We start from the raw sequence: 23,915 nt of genomic DNA, 5'->3' as shown, positions 1-23,915 counted from the left end.
CAAAATCGGCCAAAGATGTTGAATGTCTCTTAATGATATTTTAAAATCTGGCAACATGGTTGCAATAACGATTCTTAAATGAATTAGCCGTCTACTCGATGTTAACACATGCCCCCACCCCGCCTTGTGTGCACTGTACATTTATATACAAGATTTGTATTCATATAAAGATTCATCAAAGGACATTTTGATTTTACCCAGCATGAGCATTTGTCGCATTTGTCGTTGTTACCATGTTAGCTGTATTATAAGTATTTCTTCTATTACAATTTTGCCGTAATTGGTGTTTTTCATTGCGGTCTACATCTTAGTATTGAGATGCGAATGTGCGCTAGATCCAATAGGTGTTTAATTGAACTGTTGTCGCATTTTGCTGTTGTTTATGTGGTGCATAAGCTGCAGAAAATTAGCAAAGTTGGCGTAGGATACCTTCACTGTGTGACGATTTAAAATACCGATTAGAATTAGGAAAATATTTGTCCAAAGAAACAAAAAATATTCCAGCGATCTTGGTTGAAACATATATACGACAGGCTTCTTTCAGTTTTTGTCAACTAAACCCACTCACAAGGATTTGGCCGGGTCGAAGCTACAGTAGAAGATACTTGCCGGAGAAGGCATTGAACCTAGAACCATGTGGTTGAGAAACAAACTTCTTACCACACATCCACGCCTGCGAAAAAATTTCAAAAAGTTCTGGAGGTTGGAAATAGATTTAAAGATATCCGTTTAGTGTTGTCTTCAGCTCTGATGATGGGAGAACATTGACTAAGAAAGAATATAAGAATCTGGTGATTAAACAGAGCTGGGACATGAGAAAAAAACGTAGGGAGGCGATTTACAGATCACTAAGTGAAGGCAGTATAATTCAGCAGAGATAGGTAATGAAAGAGTCAACACCTTATTTAGTGCCGATTTTATCCGGACCAGACAGATATTTGAATATTATTTCATCACAGCTTTGATATTTACTCAATGAATAACATGAAACTAGAAACGTGAACGTTAAATGCAGTCTTCCGCCGAGCTATAGTTATCGAGGCAAGTAATCAATTATGTCCCTTGAATGGCATTTTGCTTTGTGAGTTACCTCCCTTAACATGTTTTTTCCACGTTGCTTTTGATGTAAATTTATTATAAGTTAAAATTTGGGTGCCTTTGTTATTATTATCATTGATATTTATTGTTTTATCTGCGTTGCTGTAACCTCCTATGGCAGACTGACTCATCAATACTTCGAGCAAACACCTTCGTTTTAAAGAGAATTATTTCAATATTTAATTGATAAAAATATTTAACTCACGAAACACAGATACCGTTACGTTTCATGTATAATTTTGTTTTTATATTTTTCCAAGAGCATATGAAAACGATATTAATAATAAAACTATAGCATTGATGCGTAAAAAGAAATGTAAAAAACTTCAAAACATTTGTTTAATGTTTACAAAATTGCTGTGTTTATATGAAAATTACTCGGCCATTGAACAAATGTTTGTTGAGAAAATTGTTTCAAAAATTTTAATAATCGGTTTTGTAAAGATTTTGTAAAGCAAGTTATACTACGTGGAAGTAATATACTAGCTGAATCCTCAGAATTCAAATTCCAGTATATGCGATTTACGAATTTACGGCAACAGTTTTTTCACTATGAACAAACATCAACGTTTTAAGTAGAACTTTTACCAAAACTATAAGTTGTCCAGTTCTTTAGATGAAGCGACTTAATCTTGTTTAAATTTTTAAAATTATGATTAAGACTGCGAGCTGGCAGAATCGGCAGCACGCCCGGCGAAATGCTTAGCAGTATTTCATCTGCCGCTACGTTCTGAGTTCAAATTCCGCCGATGTCGCCTTTGCCTTTCATCCCTTCGGGGTCGATTAAATAAGTACCAGTTACGCACTGGGGTCGATATAATCGACTTAATTCGTTTGTCTGTCCTTGTTTGTCCCCTCTGTGTTTAGCCCCTTGTGGGTAGTAAAGAAATAGGTATATATTCCGCTGAGATCGATTTTGCCTTCCATCCTTTTAGAGTTGATAACTTAAGTACCAGTGAAACACTGGAGTCGATGTGATCGCCATACCTACTCCACACAAATTTCAGGCCTTGTGCCTATTGTAGAAAAGATTATTGTTGTTATTATTATTATTATTATTATTATTATTAAGGTGCTGGGTAAAATTATTATTAAGGCACAGGAAAAGATTATTATTATTATTAGCACACTGGATGAAATGCTTTACATTTTGTTGTCAGTCTTTACGTTCTGAATTCAAATTCCACCAAGGTTGACTTTGCCTTTCACTCTTTAGGGGTCGATAAATGAAGTACCAGTTGCATACTCGGGTCGATGTAATTGACTAGTTCCCTCCTCCAAAATTTCAGGCCTTGTGCCCTTAGTAGAAAGGATTGTTATTATTATTTGGCTATTATCCAACTGTTCCCCACCCACTACTGGTTGGTTATTTTATTGATCTGGAAAGGAAGGAGAGCAAAGTCGACTTCTGCAGGATTTGAATTTTGAGACAGAGAACTGAATTCTTGTGAGTCTTCATGGCCAACACTCTAAAGACTGAAAACTCATGAACGACTTTCTTAAAATCACTAGAACAGAAGTTCAATGAAGCTAAAAGTTAATTCTTAAGGATTCACAAGGAAATTGTAGCCAGCTAATAAATGTGTGAGTGTGTCTGTCTGTCTGCCTCTCTCTCTGTCTGTCTGTCTGTCTGTCTGTATGTATGTATGTATGTATGTATGTACGTATGTATGTACGTACATACACATTCTATAATTATAAACATAATTATAATCAGGGATCAGCTAATTGCTTTACCATGCACCGAATTTAGAAATAGCAGTTAAATGCCTTTTCTACTACCATAAAAGATCTCCCAGACAGTAACACACTTTTTTACGTGGGCAAAAAGAAAAAAATAACGAATTTACATGACTCAGATTAGCTACATACACGTTTTGAGATTAACTAATTAATTGATTATTAATTCATTTATTTTACCTTTTTATTATTATTATTATTATTATTATTGTTATTATTATTATTATTATATATATATATATATATATATATATATATATATATATGGCGCTTATGGTGTGTGTGTGTATATATATATATATATATATATATATATATATTCACATACATAAATATTGGGTTGTCCGGAAAGTTTGTGCCGATTTATAGTAACTTACTTTTTGACTTATTTTAGAACATGGTTGAGTCCATAAAATAGGATTTGACTTCACCTCTATTTAGAGCACAGTTTAAGCTATCTTTTCGTGGAAGAAGGTTTATGTTCCTATAACCTGTGTTAATTCTGTAACCCTTTAAAATGGGAGATAAGAAAGTTCATTTTCGGCATTTGATCCTTTGGGAACCAAACAAGAATTGCTGCAGCTTGGCTGGGATGTGTTACCCTACTCTCCATACTCACCAGATTATGGATTTCCACTTATTCAGGTCTCTGCAGAATAGTCTTAATGGTAAAAATTTCAATTCCTTAGATGACGTAAAAAGATACCTTGATGAATTCTTTGCCATGAAACCACCTCAATTCTGGGAAGAGGGTATTTTCAAGTTAAAGGAAAGATAGAGACACATTGTGCAACAAAATGGTTCATATTTGGTTGATTAAAAATATAATGGCAAGTATTTATTAATCTTTTTCTTTCCTTGAAAAATCAGCACAAACTTACCGAACAACCCAATATATTAATATCCGAGAGTTGCTTATTGGTTTCTGGTTTTCTTCTGTACCATTATATTTTTAAAAGAAAAATCTTTGCTTCTGATTCTTCTGATGAGATCATGGAATTTAGCTATAATATCTTGAATGATATATATATATATTTATAAATTGTTGATGGTTATCTATGTATATTTCTGTCTGTTGGTCACTTTCACTATACACACACACACACACACACACACACACACATATATATATATATTAGATATCTTAGCTGATTTTCCATAATATTACTCCCAAAATACTGTCCTTGTGTGTAAGCCCTATTTGTTTACTCATAGCCTCACTATCAACATGCTTAGGTTTCAAATCCTGATTTCAGTAACGAAAAAACTAATTTTCCTGTCACCCAGAACCATTTAAAGAGAAAAAAAAATCAATTTCTGGTACACAAGTTATGAGTTCAAACCCTACCAGTGGTAATATATGATGTATTTATGCACATCACTTAATTCTGGTCAATGAATTTATTTTATATGAATAACAGAAAACTCTTCAATTTCAGGACTGAAATAATTAGCTTTATAGCAAGCTTCCAGTTGTAAGAGAAAATAGAGACACCAATAATTTATGTAAAATATCTCATCATCAGCATCATCATCATCATTATCATCATCATTTAACATCTGCTTTCCATGCTGGCATGGGTTGGATGGTTTAACTGAGGACTGGCGAACCAGATGGCTGCACCAGGCTCCAATCTGATCTGGCAAGGTTTCTACAGCTGGATGCCCTTCCTAACACCAACCACTCCGAGAGTGCACTTGAAAATATCTTTCCATAAAAACAATTGGTTTCATATATAGAAACAAGGTACAAATTCATGCAACTGAGTGAAACCCCAGCATATGACTAGTACTTCAGGTACAAAGTTTTTACCAAGGAAAATTTCACCTCAGAACAGAAAAGGTTATTACAAAATAAACTCAAGACATTTAGTCCAAGTCCCTAATAGTTTATTCCACTCCATCACCTTAATCTTTCATCATATTGAAAAACATTGGCTTAAGAAAATATCAATAAAAAATTACCGTAATTGATGGCATAAAAGGCTTATAGGTATATTAGATGCACTTCAGTTTCAGTTGCACGTATCCAGGAAAATTAGTACTTAGTGCATCAAAGCTTATAGGGACATGAAGTGACATGTTTCTTTAAGGCATTTTTTGAAAATAAAGTGTCTTAAATGTCATCAAACTTGGTATCATCTACAACAAAAATCCCTCAGAAATGTATTTCTTGATCTCTGGCTTTTATCACAGTTATTTAACCTTAACCCCAGTTTGGTCATAATTTCAATTAAAGATAATGGTTTAAAGGAACTTAAAGAATACGCATAAATATGAAAGAATTATACTGTCTTAGTTGGAAGACTAGTTATGATTTTAATGTGGATGTATGTATGTGTATAGGCATATATATAGTATGTACATATGTACTTATACATGTCTGTGCATGCGTATGTAGATCTTAAATCAGCTTAGTTGTACATGCCATTGACCAAATAATCGATTCTAGAATAATGTCGCTTCTGCCAGCCATCGATTATTTTTTTGCTGATGACCACAATTACGGCAACAAAGAGAAGAGTTCCAACTGATAAAGTCCCAATTAGAACCGTTATCATAAGCGTATTGTTTGAATCTGCTTCATTTTTCAAATAAGTTTCTTGTTTGGAGGAAGTGACATTTTGGTTGAGGTTAGAATCTGCAGAGTAAAATAAAATAGAAAACAAAACAATATATGAATATGTAAGTAATTCTTCAATAAAATGTGAGCAGAATAAATGAAAAGAGAAATTTAATGAAGATTAATAATTATAAAAATAAAAAGACAATCAAAAGATAATTATATGGAATAAGAGTTACAAATTGAAAAATAAATAAAGTATAAAGCATTGTTTATTAAAATCCAAAATGCATCATGTAAAGTTGACTTTAAAACATTTGTAATATCAAATGAAATATCAAAACCATCCACGTCATACTTGATGTATATATTCAGTTGATAGTCCAACTGCTGCAGAAATAACATCTCTAATGGATTTGCTATGTTAAAAACACAATATCAAACAAAAAAAACAACAAAAAATAATCATAGCCTTCATTTTTATCTTGGGCTCAGGCCAATAATTCATTAAAGTTATTAGAGTGTTAGATAACATGCTTTGTATTATTTGTTTTGGATTGTTTGTGCTCTGAGTTCAAATCCCAATAGGGTCAACTCCACATTTCCTCCTTCTGAGGGTTAATAAATGTAATAACAGTTCCAGGCTGGATTGGTGGAATTACCAGAGTATTGGACAAAATACCTTGTAGTATTAGTTCCAGCTCTTTGCATACTGAGCTCAAATTTTACCTCCTACCATTGGCCCGCTTTTGACAGGGAACAGAGTTTTTGGAATCTAACTAGCAATGATGGGTCTGAAATGTGAGATTGAGTGATGTGTTGTTTAGAAGAATATATTCATTCCATCAATAGACATGACTGTAAGATGTAAACCTGAATTAGGATCAGAATAAACGTTAGATCAGTTTCATTTTTACATTCCATGAAACATTAATAGCTAAGTCAACCCCAGCAGCAACTGAAGTGAGAACTTTAAAAATAGATACTGGCATGGCTGTGGGGTAAGGAGCTTGCTTCCCAACCACATGGTGCTGGGTTCAGTTCCACTGTATGACACTTTGGGCAAGTGTCTTCTACTATAGCTTTGAGCTGACTAAAACCTTGTGAGTGGATTCGGTAGAAGGAAATTGAAAGAAGTACGTTTTGTGTATGTGTGTGTGTATATATATATATATATATATATATATATATATATATATATATCTATTGATAGAAATGGTAAAGACAATAAAAGAATGAAAGAGACCTTGATATGTAAATAGAGGAATTTACAGATATATATGTATGTATATATATATATATATATATATATATATATATATATATATATATGAGATATGAGTGAGTGGACAAATGAAAGAAGGGCACTCAGCTCATTTATTGGGAGTTACATGTATGATTCAAAATAGTTTGATTCTAATTCTGGGGCATTTCTAATTTCAAGCATAAGATGTTTATAGTCAGCCATTAGAAATACGAATTCAAATTTCCAGTGGCTGAGGATAAGAATCTTATGCTTTGAAACTTGAAGTACCACAGAATCTGAATCAAACCGTTTTGATCCTCATATATATATATAATATATATATATATATATATATATATATATATATATATATATATATATATATATTATATATATATATATGTATGTATGTATGTGTGTTGTGTGTGTGTTTGTGTTTGTCCCCTACCACTGCTTGGTGTGTTTATGTCTCTGTAACTTAGTGGTTTGCCAAAAGAGAGTGATAGAACAAGTACTAGGTTTGTAAAGATGTACTTGGGTTGACTTGTTCAACGAAAATTCTTCAGAGCACTGCCCCAGTATGGCCATAATTAATGAGTGAAACAAGGAAAAGATATTAAAGGCAAATGCCACAAGAAATTCTGTCCAATACTCTACCGGTTCTCCCAATCCAGTGTCATTAGTAAACATGCTGTTAAATTGAGGAAATGGTTACATTGGAAAGACTCAAGACAGAAATGGTCACCCCTGAGGGTTACCTACCTCCTTACACAAGAGCTCAACCATTAAAATCTTAATGAATGGCTACTACACCATTATAGAATGAATAATAGATACCAACCTATTGTAGAGTTTACGGTGTTATTACTCTGAAAAAATGTGGTATTCTCATCTATGGTTACGTTCATATATTTATCATTTGATGAATTAGGATAAGAATAAGTACTTGTATAATTCACAATATCACTTTCATTCTTTATAAGTGTAGCTGTTGTTGTATAGAAACTTTCAGTAGAATCATCTAGTTTGGAAACAGAGATAAAAGAGATAAATATTTGATTTATGAGTAGTTCTCTGAGTCTATGTTTGAAAGAAAATGCTTGTGGAAAAATCAAAGATGAATTATTGAGAAGGAATGTGTGTTGTCGTTTTGCTTCAGACATTTTTGGAATACACAGCATTTCAAAAGTTGTGAGTTACAGTTACAGAAGCTGACAGCAATGCAGAGTCAAGATTAAATATAAAACAATAGCATTAACAAAGAGATTGAAACAATGAACAAAAATATTAAACGTTTCAATATGTAATTGGTCCTCATGCTTTGAGTGAAAATTAGAAGAAGTAAAATAGTCACCAGAGTCATGAGTCCAAGAAGTATTGATTGAAGATGTAGGTTCTTGATTACAGAGATTTCAATGTTGATGATGGCAGTTGACAAATGGTCTTGGCAGCAAACATAGTTTTAATAGCTGTATAATACAAAGTTGTGCTGAAGTCCTCTCTCACCTTTCAGCCATTGTCTTTTATACTCTACAGCACTCACAAAATAATCTGGCATGGGTATACCACATCATTGTCATTTCCCCAAATGCAAATATCTTCTTGCCCAAAGCAGTAATTTCTCTGAGCTGAACAAAGCAAAAAGGAGGCAACTTCTCATTTTTCTTTGAGAATAATTGGTGACTATATATATATACATATATATATATATATATATATATATTTAGCGATTTCACTAGTTCAAAACCTACTAATCAGTTAAACTTTTTTGACCCCAAAATAACTAACACTTAATTATTACAATATTATAATTAAGAAAAATACATTCTCATAAGCACACACGTACACTCACACACACACACACATATATATATATATTGTGTGTGCGTGTTATTGTTGCTTTGCTTTGAGATTGTCTGATACTTGTAAATGGATGTCTCGATCATGCTTGCTGTGTCCTTCATTTGTAATCTTTTGTAGAAACATGTCTAGTTATGGGGAAATATTCCCTTACAAGGAAAAAGGTGAGGATTGTCAATAAAAGGGCATCTAGCCATAGAAAATCCCTTATCAATGAAATCCATGAAAGAAATGGAAAGTGAAAATGAAAAGGATGATGACGATGATGATGATGATGGTGGTGGTGATGGTGTGATGATGATGATGATGATTATGTTGATGATGATGGTGATGGTGATGATGATGGTGATGGTGGTGATGATGATGATGATGATGATGATGATGTTGATTATCTTCTCTTGTAATTTTAAGGTTTTCCAGATCTGCTTTGATTCATACATGGCAGTTATCTGTAGTGTATGATCTATAATGATATATTGTTATAAAAAGATAGGTAGTTACTACATTATAGAATTACTAATTGATACCAACCTATTGTAGAGTTTTCTGTGTCGTTACTCTGAGAAAATGTAACATTCACATCATCTGTTACACTGACATTTCCATTCTCTGACAGATTTGGAGTTACAGACATTATTGTATAATTCGAACTCTCGGTTGCATTGTTTATAAGTGTAGTTGTTGTTGTTGTATTGAAACTTTCAGTAAAATTATCTGGTTTGGAATGAGAGACAAGTTTACAAAAGTTTGCTTTCGAAATAAATCTTTAAAACAATGTTTGAAAGAAAATACTAATTGAAGATAAAAAGGAAGGAAGGAGAGATAAATAGATAGATAGATAGATAGATAGATAGAGATAGAGATAGATAGATAGACAGACAGACAGACAGACAGACAGATAGAGATAGATAGGAGATAGATAGATAGATAGATAGATGGAGAGAGAGGGATATTTGCATTTGTATAATCACATGGTGAAGTGTGGGTCTCAGAAGGTGCAGTGATGGCAAATCCTTTTGCAGAGCAGAAGCACTGGACCTTAAATAGTAGCACAAAACAGAGAAAGGGAGCTCTTCAGTCTCCTTACAGACAAGCTTTGTAGCACCAGAGGCATAACAACATGCACCCAGCCAATGCTATAAGTGAGGTTGATGATATATTTAGAGTTTATCTCTGTCGCTCTCTCTCTCTTCTGCCTTACTATGAAAGATAAGTAGCATGAATAATATGTCATAATTATATGTAAAAATAATATGTAATAAAATTAATATGTAATAATAATATGCAATATATGTAATTTGTAATGAAATATAATAATATATAATAATAATATGCAATAATATGTAATATAAGTAGCATGAATAATGTGTAAGAAATGTGATGCTGCTTGGTGCTGAGTCATGGGAAGTGAATATGTAAGACCTGCAGAGGCTGGAAAAAGATGAACTGAGCAGGAACAGTATGGTGCATAATATTAAGCTGCATAATAAAAGTGGAGCACAAGAAAGCTGGCTGAAATGTGAAAGATAGATGATTGTGTTGGTACAAGGAATCAGTGAATGAAGATGATGAGTGGAAGATGAAAAGAAGAGATGTGAAAAAGTAGGAAAAAAAATCAACTTTTAAAATACTGGGTCAAAACAGCTGAGATGATCATTATCATCGTTTAACGTTCGCTTTCTATGCTAGCATGGGTTGGACGGTTCAACAGGGGTCTGGGAAGCCAGGAGGCTGCACCAGGCCCAGTCTGATCTGGCAGTGTTTCAACAGCTGGATGCCCTTCCTAATGCCAACTACTCTGAGAGTGTAGTGGGTGCTTTTTACATGCCACTGGCACAGGTGCCAGACGAGGCTAGCAATGGCCACGATTGGTTGGTGCTTTTTATGTGCCACCGACATGGAGGCCAGTTGAGGCGGCGCTGGCAACAGCCACGTTTGGATGGTTCTTTTACATGCCACCAGCACTGGTATCACAACTGCAATTTCTATTGAGATGATAAATGATTAAAGCAGTTTTAATATATTGAAAGATAGACATGTCTGACATATCAGTGTGGAAAAAAACAGACTCTAATACATTAATGGTGATGGTGGTGATGATGATAATCATGATTAGAAGGTAGAGGTGGAAGAGGAGGAAACTTATGATAATGCTGACAAAGATGATAATGGTCTTATATACAAAAGCATAGAAGTAGTTTAAGTGTTTGTCCCTATTTTAGTAATTGACTTAAATATTTTGAGGCACACTCTATTAAAATATTATTTACATTATTTACATTTGATGGCTATTTGTCCTCAAATTGTTTGTTGTTAACACAATGTTTCGGCTGATATACATAATATTTATGTAAAATGATTCTCAAAGTATATAATTAAATCACTTAAGTACGAGTACATTAATAGAGTGTTCAGTTCAATAGTTAAGAGATGAGGAATTATGTACATTATTTACATTTGATGGATATTTGTCCTCATCTTGCTTGTTTAACACAACTTTTCAGCTGATATACCCTCCAGTTCAATAGTTAAGAAATGAGGAGTTATGTACATTATTTACATTTAACGGATATTGTCCTCATCTTGTTTGTTGTTAACACAACGTTTCAGTTGTTTTACCCTCCAGCCTTCATCAGGTGTCTTGGGGAAATTTCAAACTTTGGTTCTCATTCCTAAGGTATTTTTCGATGTTGTTATTATTATTATTATTGTTATGTTTTTTCCTTCTTTCTTCAAAGTTTCTCCCGTTTCTCGCCGAGTGTTTTCCATACACCTAGGGCAGAGAAGGGCATTGTATGCATTCCCAGATTACACGTGCAAATTCAAAGATAAAATATGTATTTAAAAATTAATAAATAAATAAATTCATGGATGGATGTTATTTTTACAGCGATAGTGCTCTTCTCAGTACATGAGCCGTTCCAGTTAATACGATTTTTTGCACCTCCTGTAGGGATGGTAAGCCTGGAATCATTTTCAAATAGGTTTCAGTACCTTATTTATCGTTCCTAGAGATCCTACAATCACCGGTACTGTAGTCGCCTTGAGATGCCACATTTTTTCAATTTCTATTAGCAGGTCTTTATATTTACTAATCTTGTCAAATTCTTTCGCCGCTATATTGTGATCACAGGGAATACTCATGTCAATTAATAAACATGTCCTTTTTGTCTGATCTTTTATAATAATATCCGGTTTATTAGCTTTTATAGTCCTGTCGGTCTGTACAGGGAAGTCCCATAGAATCAACACATTTTCTCCCTCAGTCACATCTTCAGTATGATGTTTATACCATTTGTCAGTGGTTTTGATTTTATAATGCCGACATATTGTCCAAAGTAAATACTGGCCGACTCTGTCATGTCTTGCTTTATATTTTACAGGTGCTAAGACTCTACACCCCGAGATTAGGTGGTCTATTGTTTCAATCTCATCGTTACAGAATCAGCATTTTGGGTGAGCTCCATTTTATATCACATTGGTTTGGTAGTTCCGGGTTAATAAGCTTTAGTCTTGAGCAGCTAATATGAAACATTCACTCTCTACTTTTAGCCCTGAACTTCGTAACCATTGGTGCGTGTGTTTCTGGTCGACATCAGCTTGTTTGCTATGGGCCACATACTTGCCATGGAGAGGTTTCTGTTCCCATCTGCTAGCTAAATTTTCATGTGCTTTTGTCTGCTAGCTAAATTTTTATTATTATTATAATTATTATTATTATTATTATTATTATTATTATTATTATTAATATTATTATTATTATTATCCTTATTATTCAGGTCACAAATTTTCTTGTGCTTTTGTCTGCTAGCTAAATTTTTATCATTATAATTATTATTATTATTATTATTATTATTATTATTATCATCATCATCATCATCATTATTATTCAGGTCACTGCCTGGAATCAAACTCAGAATCTTGGGGTTAGTAGCCCGCGATTTTAACCACTACGCCATATGCCCAGAGTTAAGAGCACGGACTACTAACTCCAAGTTTCTGAGTTCGATTCCAGGCAGTGACCTGAATAATAATAATGATGATAAAAATAATAACATCAAAAAATATCTTAGGAATGAGAACCCAGGTTCGAACTTTCCCCAAGACACTTGATGAAGGCTGGAGGTATAACAACTGAAACGTTGTGTTAACAACAAACAAGATGAGGACAAATATCCGTTAAATGTAAATAATGTACATAACTCCTCATTTCTTAAATATAGAACTGAACACTCTATTAATGTACTCATACTTAAGTGATTAAATTATATACTTTGAGAATCAATTTACATAAATATTATACCTTAATTAGAAAATAAATTAAGTATTTCTAGAACTAATTTACATATGTATTAACATTTAGCAAGTGAATTAAATATTTTGAGGCACACTCTATTAATGTGTTCATACTTAAGTGATTTAATTAAATACTTTGAGAATCAATTTACATAGACTGAAAATAAATTGAATATTTCCAGAACTAATTTACATATGAATTAATATTTGGCAATTGAATTATATATAGTGTGATCCAATCTGTTAGTGAAGGTAAAATATATTTTAAATTAAGTTTAAATGCAGATTCAATGAATATATGAGGGAGAATTGTCCTTTAATCACTTTTGATTCTCTTTCATATGACTACCCTAACAGTATCTAATATGCTATTGGATAACTTACAGTATATAAATACGTAAAGAAGTCATAACTGAATAGCAAAACAAGTACATCAACACTGCTGATTCATGCCAGTATCTAGTTGGGTGCTAAAATGAAATTTTTTATATGATTTTGTCTCAAACAAAGCACTTGAGATCACTGTAGCATAAGAGACTACAAAGAAGGAAAGGAAGGGGCGTGAGGCCAACAAAGTCAAAGGATGTTGATTGACAGAAAAAATAAGGCTGAATATCATAGACCAGAAGAAAACAAGATGTTGGCAGTGAATTCCAGAGAGCAGCAGTTTGAGGAAAGAAGCTATTTGAGAAAAATAGACTTATGATTAACAAGAGACTCATCAGAGAAATGACACACCTGAGAAGAGAAGTGGATGATACGTTTAAAGGTCTTGACAGAGGGTACTAAATCAGAAATTTCATCCGAGCAAGGACCATGAAATAAATGTGAGAGATTCTTAGAGAGGATGCAAAGGGAAAATAAAGAAGAAATAGCATATTTCTCTCAGGCATAGCAATAAATAAGTGAATGAATAAATAAGCAAATAGATAAATAATAAAAAGCAAAACAAAAAGCAAGTGTTGGCTTGATATAGTGCAGTTCTTTTTTAAAATGAAAAAAACAAATGATGTAACAAATGTCAGTGTGAAAAACACCATATATTATTCAACATTAACAATAACTGGCACACTGTTGGTTATCATGAGGAATGTTCTATGTTTACATATTATGTACAAGCAATTATGAGCACAAGAGAGATACCAGCTGGTCTGAGTGCTCTCTACCCACAATAACTAAAAAGACTACAGCAACTCAGGGAAACTAAGCCAGAACACCTGCCATCCTCTACACACCATCATAAACTGCGAGCAGGGTACAAATTGTTGTCCTTAAATGCTCGCAGTTTATGCAACAAAATACATTTGTTCAACGCCTACGTCAGAAGTGTTGACCCTGACTTCATCACTGTCACGGAAACATGGGCGCATTCCTTACTCTGTGATGGGGTTTTCAACATTACGGGGTACAACCTCTTCCGTAAGGACCGCACTAACCGCCGTGGTGGTGGTGTGATGGTCTACATTCGTTCAAATTTTTGGTAATTCCTTGTGCCGATTTGAACGAATCACAAGAAGAAGTTTTTTTCTGTGACGTGCGTATGACCATGTCAACACTCCTGCTTGGCGTTGTTTATCGTCCCCCAAGTTACCATCGGGACACACAGCTTTGCAATGTCCTCCGAGCTGCTGCCAGGAAAACAGCCACTTATGTGTTTATTGCAGGCGATTTCAATCATCCTGAGATCGATTGGGAGACCTTCCATTGGCCACAGAGTGCAAACGATTTTGTTGAGCTTGTGCTGGACTCAACTGGTCACAAGTAGTCACCTCTCCAACAAGAGGCGACAACACCTTGGACCTGCTCTTCACCACAACTCCTGAAGCGGTTATCAATTGCACTACGGAGGAACCTCTAGGTGACTCTGATCATGCTATGATCATCGCCAATCTGGCTCTTGCGGGCAACGAAAACCTGAACCATCTACAATCTGCTTCCTTCGATTGGAAGAGAGCAGATTGGAACCTGTACCACACTGAACTACAGCACCCAAACTGGCATGAATTCTACAACTCTGGAGATGTGAATACTATACTCCAGAGTATCCTGGACTCAATATGGGCAGCATGTGCAGCATCTGTGCCACGTAAACAAAAAAAGAAGAACCGCCCCAAAAGGGCAATTTGGGAAACTTCAGCGGTCCGACTTGCCAGGAGGGAACGTCGGACTGCTGAACGGGAATACAGGTTGCATAAATCAGACACCACAGGAAGAAGCGGAATAAATCCTCCAACCATCTCAAGCAAGTGACAAAAAAAGCAGTGCTTGAATTTGAACAGTGCATAGCAGCCAATCCTGACAGCAAGGTTTTCTGGAAATATGTGCACTCAAAGCAGAGACCTCACTCTCCAGTGGGCCCTCTTCGCAACCCTCACACAAACAGATCACTGACGACCCCAAGGAATGCGCAGAACTCATTGCCGAGTACTATGCAAACATATTCACTGTTGAAAGTCAAAATGTACCATCTTCACCATCACTAACAGCAAACTCCATAACAACTATGGAATTTACACCTGCAATGCTGCGACGTCACCTTCAAAATAAGTGCAACTATGCCTCCCCTGGTCTCGATGGAGTTACATACCTGCTTCTCAAACGTGGCAGGCACTTCCTTTTACACCAGCTTTCTATTTTCTTCCAGTACTGTCTCAACAATGGTGCTACTCCGGAGCAGTGGAAAACTGCCAGTGTCATTCCTCTGTTCAAAAAGGGCGACCGCACATCACCTGTCAACTATCGCCCAGTCAGTCTCACTAGCTGTATTGCAAAACTGATGGAATCGTGTGTCAGAGAAACACTCTGGAACTTCTGGAGCTCTCACAGTCTCATCCGACCCTCACAATATGGATTTGTCCCTAACTCCAGCTGCAGTGACCAGCTTGTCGAGTTCCTTGAGGACATTACTCAGATTACTGACAGTGGCTCATGGGTGGATGTTGTCTACCTTGACTTTGCTAAGGCTTTCAACTCTGTGCCACACAAAAGGCTTATGGTGAAACTCTCTGCAATGGGTGTGGGGGATGACCTTTTTAACTGGTTGAAATCCTTCATCCTCAGCCGAAAGGAGGTAGTCACAGTTCTAGGACAGCACTCTACACCATATGAGATGTCATCGGGTGTACCACAGGGATCTGTCCTTGGTCCCCTCTTGTTTGTGGCATACATTAACGACATAGATGCCAATTTAAAGAATGCCACAGTATTGAAATATGCAGACGACATCAAGTTGTACCTTGAAATCAAGAGGACAGATCCTGATGTCTACAACTCTTTCATGCAATCAGACCTAGACACAATGCAGCAATGGATCACAGACTGGCAACTGAAACTGGCTGTGGACAAGTGTACCACCATGCATTTTGGGAGAAAAAACCCTGCGTTCACTTACTCCCTCCACAACACTGATATCAAGAAATCCTCTTGCGAGCGTGACCTAGGCATCACTGTCAGCAGTGATTTGCGTTGGTCAAAGCATATCTCTAAGATTGTCAGGAAGGCCGAGGGTGTCTTGGCATCACTCAGCAGGTCTTTTGTTAGCCGCTCTCCAGCCATCTATTTAAAACTGTATACAGCTATGGTACGACCACACTTGGAATTCGCATCATCAGTTTGGAACCCCTATCTTGCACAGAACATTGACCTCCTGGAATCTGTCCAGAGACGTGCAACCAAACGCATACCCTCCATCAGACACCTACCATATTCTGAGCGCCTTGTTTCCCTGGGCATGGATTCACTGAAGCTCCGGCGTTTGGCGACGGACTTGGTAAACACCCACAAAGTTATCAACCACCTCACCAACAACAACACTGAACACCTTTTGATCTCCATGTGTCTAACACACGTGGACATGCCTACAAAGTCAGAAAACAATACAGCTCCCATGACTTTCGGAAACATTTTTTCACGCTCAGAGTTGCCGAAGCATGGAATAAACTGCCTGCGTCAGTTGTTGACTGCCATGACACTGCATCTTTTAAGGCCCTCATGCTTTCCGAAATCCGCCGAAACTACACCTGATTATATATACACTTTAGATGAGTTGTAGTGCACCTGAGCACTGTACACAATTATTATTATTATTATTATTATATAAGACATTTCGGTACAACTGCTTTGGCACTGCCTATTTGGAGTTGCTGATCTGATGCTGATTTATTTGACATCCAGCATCTTAATATTTCTTTTGCTTTAATGTTACCCACACCTCTCTCATCTCCCACTCTCTCTCCCTCCTCTCTCTCTGTGTTTATGTGTGTGACTATATTTCTCTATGCGTATAAGGAAAGCTAAAGTGTTTATGTCACTCATATTCAATTGATAAATTATAATTTCCTGATCTCTCTTTCTCTCTCTCTCTTTCTATCTATATGTGTACATTTCAAGTGTATGTGTGTGTGTGTACTCACAAGGCATTAGTTAGTTCATGGCTATGGTAGAAAATATTTATCCCAAGTTGCTGCAAAGTGGGATCGAACCTGAAACAACATGATTGCAAAATGAGCTCTTTTACCACACAGCCATGCCTGAGCCTATCCACATAGACATGCATGCACTTTTATGTGTAATATATGTATGAATGCGTTTATATGAGTGTGTGTATGTCTGTCAGTTTGTGTGTGTGTGTGTGTGTGCAAATGTGTGTTTGCCTCCAATGCCAAAAAGTTCTGTTGTTAAAAAAGGATTGTATGTCCGGTCAGCCATGCCAAACCATTAGCATCCAAACAGCTGCACCCAACTGTCTCATTCCTTGCATCTACAATATCTACAAGAATAAACATAAAGTGACAGCTTGACAAGAGAAGATTTATACAGTCTCTTGACTTGCTAGAAATAGCAGACAAATCTTCCTCTTATAACAAGCTAAAGAAATAACACTTTGGATAACAAAAAAGATGAGAAGATCTAGTCATGGATTTAACACCATTGTAAGTCTAGTTGATCAAGGCTCACCTGGGGATCAGCTACAATAAAATAACAACAATATTTTAATAAAAGACTATGTATAAAATACATTCACTGACTATAATTGGTAGTCGTTCCTTCAGGGTTGGTGGTGGTCATGTTGGAAGAGCTGCTTGTAGAATTACTGGGTGAGGTGCTACTAAATATAGAATTTTGATTGGTGGTGTTTGCAGGGATAGTAGAAAATATGTCTGTATTTTGTAATGATGTACTTTCAGTTGTTGAGGTTTGATCCTGACCGGATGGAACTGAGCTGGTGGAAACACTAAGAGTGGTTGACAAAACTTCATTGGTTGATTGAGATGTTTCAGTAATTGGGTAACCAATATTTGATGTTAAAAAATCATTATAATCTGCAATAGCAATATATATATAATGCTTATATAAATATCATACATACATTTTTATATAAAATGTAAAAGGTGGCACAGAGGGATGCCAAAGGAATGTAGGAAAAAATGAAAAATACGCACACATAAATGCAAACATACTCTATCCCTCATCATATGTCACCCAAATTTCATCACAATTTTGACACTTTCGGAGAATAATATTCACATTGATGATGTCAGCTCCAAAAGTTGCTGATGTATGGATGAACAGATTTGATAGAAAATGGACAGAAAAAACTGTTGCAAAGACTGTGACAGAAAAAATACAGTTTGTAAATGAGAAAAAGAAATGTATATTATGTATACATAAAATGCCTTTTGACTTAGCTATGAAATTAGGACAAGTTGTGTTGAGTAATGCTAACAGGAGAGATAGTGTCCTCTGTTGGCTTTGCAAACCAAGAGCTGCAAAAAAAAAAAAAAAAAGCAACAAGAAAAACTTTAAATTAATAAGTGTGACTGACTAGTTGAACGGCCAGTTTGAAAGAATGAATACCACTAGAAATAGATGAAGAAAGGCTTGTGGGACCCATTGGAAAGGGAAAGAAGGAAACAGTAACAGGCAAGAAAAGATTATTGAAACAGGAAAAGAAGTGGGGAGAAAAAGAGTAGGGTAGATAAACAGGGATAAATGGATAGATAGAGAGATAGATAGATAAATGAATAGATTGAAGGACAGGTAGAATGATACATTGATGATATGACAGATCAATACAAAACACAAAAGAGAGCTCAGTATAAAGAGACAAATACTTTGGGTAATTTTGTCTTAGATTCACCTCAAAAATTGGAATGGTCAAAGCTGGAATGCATTTGGTCAAAGCTTGGCTAGACCAGAGCAGAACAGGGGCTCGATAGAAGGTAGCAGCAATGTACTGGTTAGTTTAATATGACCACCAAGTCCTGGGTGTAGCTGGTGATGGAATTCACTCTGTTGCTAGAACATGTTGTTACCTCTCACTGGCATTGTTCCTATAAACATTCACCTGCAGATGTTCAAATTAGACATTATCCACACTAGTCTCAATATTCTGCGAAAGTTTGCAACTCTCCTGGTCACTGACTCTTCCCACTCCTCACTTAGCTAAGACAAACAAATGAAATTAGATAAGCAACCAATACATAATGAAGTTGTGAAGACATGTGACCTGGTGGCTAGGGTGTTGCACCGATGATTGTAAAATTGTTTTGAGTTCTGGACTGGATGGGGTGTTGTGATTTTGAACGAAACATTCCATTTTACATTGCTCCAGTCCACTCAGCCGACAATGAGTTTCTGCAATATATAGGAAGTTTGATCTTGTAACAGACCAACATCTCATTCAGTGGGGTGTGTTGTAATCTCAGTCACTTACATGCCATGGAAACTGAGTTAAGCTCAAGCCATACAAGTCCTAGAACCCATGGAAAAATGAAAATGACATAATTACGTATAGGTAGACTTCTTGAGGCTGGGGGGTAAGTCGTTCGCTTCCCAGTCATATAGTTTAAGGTTCAGTCCCACTGTGTGGCACCTTGGTCAGGTGTCTTCTACTGTAGCGTCAAGCTGATCAATGACTTTGAGAGGATTTGATAGACAAAGACTGAAAGAAGCCCATTGTATATAAGTGTGTGTGTTTGCATCTGAGTTTGTCCCCCACCACTGCTTGACAAATAGTGTTGATGCCTTTATATCCTTGTAACTTAGTGGTTCAGTAAAAGAGACTGATAAAATAAGTACCAGGCATGGGATAAAAAAATTTTTTTAAATATAAAAATACTGAGATTTGATTCATTCAGCTATAATTCTTGAAGGTGGTGCACCAGCATGGCCGTAGTCTAATGACTGAAACAAGTAAAAAAGAAACGATCATTATCATCATCATCATCATCATCATCATCATTACCACCACCATTACCACCACCATCATAGAATTTTAAGAATAACATTTTGTTAGGTTATATATGTTAGTCTGTCGAGAGAGAGGAAGAGAGGGAGAGAGTTAGAGAGAGAGAGAGTGAGGGATGAGAGAGACCAGTACCATTATCTCTTATCTCTTTTAGACCGTCCTAGATTTGAGGCTTGAAACACTTTGGATATCATTAGTATGCGTTGCTGCAGGTCAGTGGTTGTGTCAGAAGGAAAGTTCATCCAAGAATTTCAGAAAGATTCAGTTTTGAAGACAAAAGATTGGTTAAATAAATTAACATCAATATTTAGAAGTGAGATATAATAAAAACTGAACAGAGGATGAGAGATGGAGTTTATAACTTGGGGGAAGGGTTTAAAACTATAAGAAGTTGTAGTAAGAAATACGAAATCCAGAAACAGCTCAAACCCTTTCAATATCAACTTGTCTGGAAGTATTTCTGGTAAATTGTTTAAATCTAAGTTCAGGCAGGTCAGTTAGTGACCCCTTGATCCTTTACCCCCACCCCCACCCACACACGCACATGTGTTAGAGTAGCTATAGTTTATAGAACTAAGTATAGTAAATATTTCTTGTAGACCAGCAGTGGGATAAAATGCAACTCTCATTAATCAATTAATCACTTCTCAGAGCATTACCACCTGTGCCACCCTTACAGACATGATAACAATATCATAATAAATTGTCTTAAGATAATAATAATAATAATAACGGTTTCAAACTTTGGCTCAAGGCCAGCAATTTTAGGGAGCAGAGGTTAGTTGCATAATTACATGTTTTTATGATTTAAATTTGTATGTACTTGAAATAACTAAGGATTGAAGTTAATCAAAGTCTCAAATTATATGTTTGAGAAGTTAATAAATTTTGTTGATTAGTTATTATTAGTCATGTTCATGCAACATCTTGCAAGAAGCAAAGCCATTCTATAAATGTTTTCTCAGTGCAGCATAGCAAACAGACTTGGCTACTCTTTGGTTATCTCACCCCCATTAAAAAATTGGGTTATCTTCCCTAACTAAAAAATTGTTTATCTCTCAATAAAATAAAAAACAAAATGACAAAAAATTAATAAATATGTAAAGTGAAAAGAGTAAACGTCTTATTGAATCTAATAACATTTTTATAACAAATCATACTATGCATATTGAGGGGGCCAAAAGTCAACAATGTGTTGAAGTATAGGCGCAGGAGTGGCTGTGTAGTAAGTAGCTTGCTCACCAACCACATGGTTCCGGGTTCAGTCCCACTGCGTGGCACCTTGGGTAAGTGTCTTCTACTATAGCTTCGGGCTGACCAAAGCTTTGTGAGTGGATTTGGTAGATGGAAACTGAAAGAAGCCCGTCATATACATGTATATGTATATATATGAGTGTATATGTTTGTGCGTCTGTGTTTGTCCCCCCAACATCGTTTGACAATTGATGCTGGTGTGTTTGCATCCCCGTAACTTAGCAGTTCGGCAAAAAAGACTGATAGAATAAGAACTAGGCTTATAAAGAATAAGTCCTGGGGTTGTTCGACTAAAGGTGGTGCTCCAGCATGGCTGCAGTCAAATGACTGAAACAAGTAAAAGAGTAAAAAGAGTAATCAAAAGGATCCCAACCCTTTTAATCCAATCTCTTGTTTCCACATATACTCAACTTTTTAATGGGGAGATAACCCAATTTTTTAATGGCAAGTTTTGAATGGGGGTGAGATAACCAAAAAGTACCCAAACTTGCTAGGAAAAAATGCTATTAGGTTTACAATAAGTAATTAATCATTTGTATTTAATTAAGTTGACAGTTTTACTAAACCTATTATAAAGATTTGGTTATTATGAAAATGAAATACGAATGCAGTTTTATTCTTGTTAGAAAAGTTAAAAATGGGTTAGTGGGATAGAGTTGTTACCTACCTTGAGTTGTGGATTGCTGTGAAGAAGTGGAATGGTCACCTGCAAAGAAATTTGAAGTAATTGTTACAAATGAACTAGCGGTGCCATTCTCTACAGATGTAGTTTTTTATGGAAACTTTCAAGAGAAATGCAAGATTTTCAAAAAAAAAAAAAAATAGCCAGATAAATAGAAATACAGTGCATTAGAGAATGTGAATGTAAGACAAAAAGGACATTAGGTATTAAGAATCATCATCATCATCATTGTTTAACGTCCATTTTCCATGCTAGCATGGGTTAGACGGTTCGACTGGGGTCTGGGAAGCAAGACCAGGCTCCAGTCTGATCTGGCAGTGTTTCTACAGCTGGATGCCCTTCCTAATGCCAACCACTATGTGAGTGTAGTGGGTCCCTTTTATGTGCCAGGCAAGGCTGGCAATGGCCACGATTGGTTGGTACTTTTTATGTGCCACCGGCAAGGAAGCCGGTCAAGGCAGCACTGGCATCGGCCATGCTCGGATGGTTCTTTTACGTGCCACAGGCACAGGTATCACAACTACAATTTCCATTTGATTTTTTGATGTTGCTGTACTTGACTCAATAGGTCTCCTCAAGCACAGTGTGTGTGTATATATATATATATATATCATCATCATCATCGTCATCATCCTTTAACGTCCGCTTTCCATGCTAGCATGGATAGGATGATTTGACTAAGAATAACAATAACAAAATACTGGATTCTAATTTTGGCAAAGGCCAGCAGTTTTGAGGGAGGGAGGGTAAGGTGGTGAGATGGCAGAATTATTAGCACACTGGGTGAAATGCTTAGTGGCATTTCATCTGCCACTATGTTCTGAGTTCAAATTCCATTGAGGTCGACTTTGCCTTTCATCCTTTCTCAGAGTTGATGAAATAAATACCAGTTATGCATTAGGGTCGCTATATACAACTAACCCCCTTCCCCCAAAATTTTCAAGGCCTTGTGCCTAGAGCAGAAATGATTAATTTCCAGGGAGGGTGTGTGTTGATTACATCAACCCCAGTACTCAACTGGTATTTATTTTACTGACCCTGAAAGGATGAAAAGCCAAATGGACCTTAGTGGAATTTGAACTTAGAACACAAAGATAGATGAAATGCCACAAAGCATTTTGTTCAGCATGCCAACGATTCTGCCAGCTCAATGCCTTATTTTATTTTATTGACCCCAAAAGGATGAAAGTCAAAGTGGATCTTGAAAGAATTTGAACTCTAAATGTAAAAATGGAGAAAATACCATTAAGCACTTTGCCCAGTATGCTAACAGTTCTGCCAACAATAACAAGAGTTTGAAATGATAACTTGGACATATTTAATTAGCCTTAATATTTTGTGTTAAAAACTCCTTTTCATTTATTCTTCTTTCTTCCCAGCTTGTGATGGAGTCATAGAGATGATGTCACTGTGGTATATTGCATAGGGGGCAGAAATATTGCCCTTTTCTCTTGATATAGTCTTCATTAAATGTATTTGACTTGTTTATCAGATACACTTCACTCATGTCATTCTTTCACTCAGCATGTTTACACACACACACACACACATGCACACACACACACACACACACACACACACACACACACACACACACATACACACACACACAATATAAAAGGCAGTGTGGTTCCACATAGTAGCCTCACTTCATAGATATAGAAGGGTAATTACTTTATGTACAGGGTGGCTACTTTAAGGGCATGAGGCATTCTGGCACAGCCATTTTGACACCACATATTTGGTGTTGCTGATTTGAGGCTGACCTACTTGACATCAGACGTTTTAATATATCTCTCTCTCTCCTTCCCCCTCTTTCACTGTCTCCCTTCCACCTTTACTTTCTCTCTTTCTTCCTCTTAGTATCTGTGTGTGTGTGTGTGTGTGTGTGTGCCTGCAGTACTAAAAAGTACAGTTGCCCAAACTG

General features: G+C 36.0%; 1 protein-coding gene and 1 long non-coding RNA gene across 5 annotated transcripts in view; one reads left to right on the top strand and one right to left on the bottom strand.

Moving 5' to 3' along the window:
- The first annotated feature begins 2,824 nt into the window (after positions 1-2,824).
- Positions 2,825-19,013, top strand: LOC118764589. The gene is made up of 3 exons (XR_005000405.1): positions 2,825-2,972; positions 11,786-11,791; positions 19,001-19,013. It is a non-coding gene; the product is annotated as an uncharacterized LOC118764589 (long non-coding RNA).
- LOC115214935 (cell wall protein DAN4) overlaps positions 4,712-23,915 on the bottom strand; it is a 64,910-nt gene continuing 45,706 nt past the window's right edge. For 2 of the 4 annotated variants that reach the window (XM_036505459.1, XM_036505460.1), the window contains 5 exons: positions 21,974-22,012; positions 17,831-18,124; positions 9,039-9,221; positions 7,489-7,668; positions 4,712-5,479 (listed from right to left, as the gene is read on the bottom strand). In XM_036505459.1, the coding sequence (XP_036361352.1) occupies positions 5,253-5,479; positions 7,489-7,668; positions 9,039-9,221; positions 17,831-18,124; positions 21,974-22,012 (923 nt within the window). In that variant the 3' untranslated portion in view covers positions 4,712-5,252. The remainder of the gene's footprint in view (positions 5,480-7,488; positions 7,669-9,038; positions 9,222-17,830; positions 18,125-21,973; positions 22,013-23,915) is intronic. The other 2 variants (XM_029784016.2, XM_029784018.2) reach the window with 2 other exon arrangements.

The sequence above is a fragment of the Octopus sinensis genome, linkage group LG8 (assembly GCF_006345805.1).
Source record: "Octopus sinensis linkage group LG8, ASM634580v1, whole genome shotgun sequence".
Classification (NCBI taxonomy): domain Eukaryota; kingdom Metazoa; phylum Mollusca; class Cephalopoda; order Octopoda; family Octopodidae; genus Octopus; species Octopus sinensis.
Note: the sequence above shows the minus strand (reverse complement) of the source record. Positions and strands in the feature narration are given on the sequence as shown.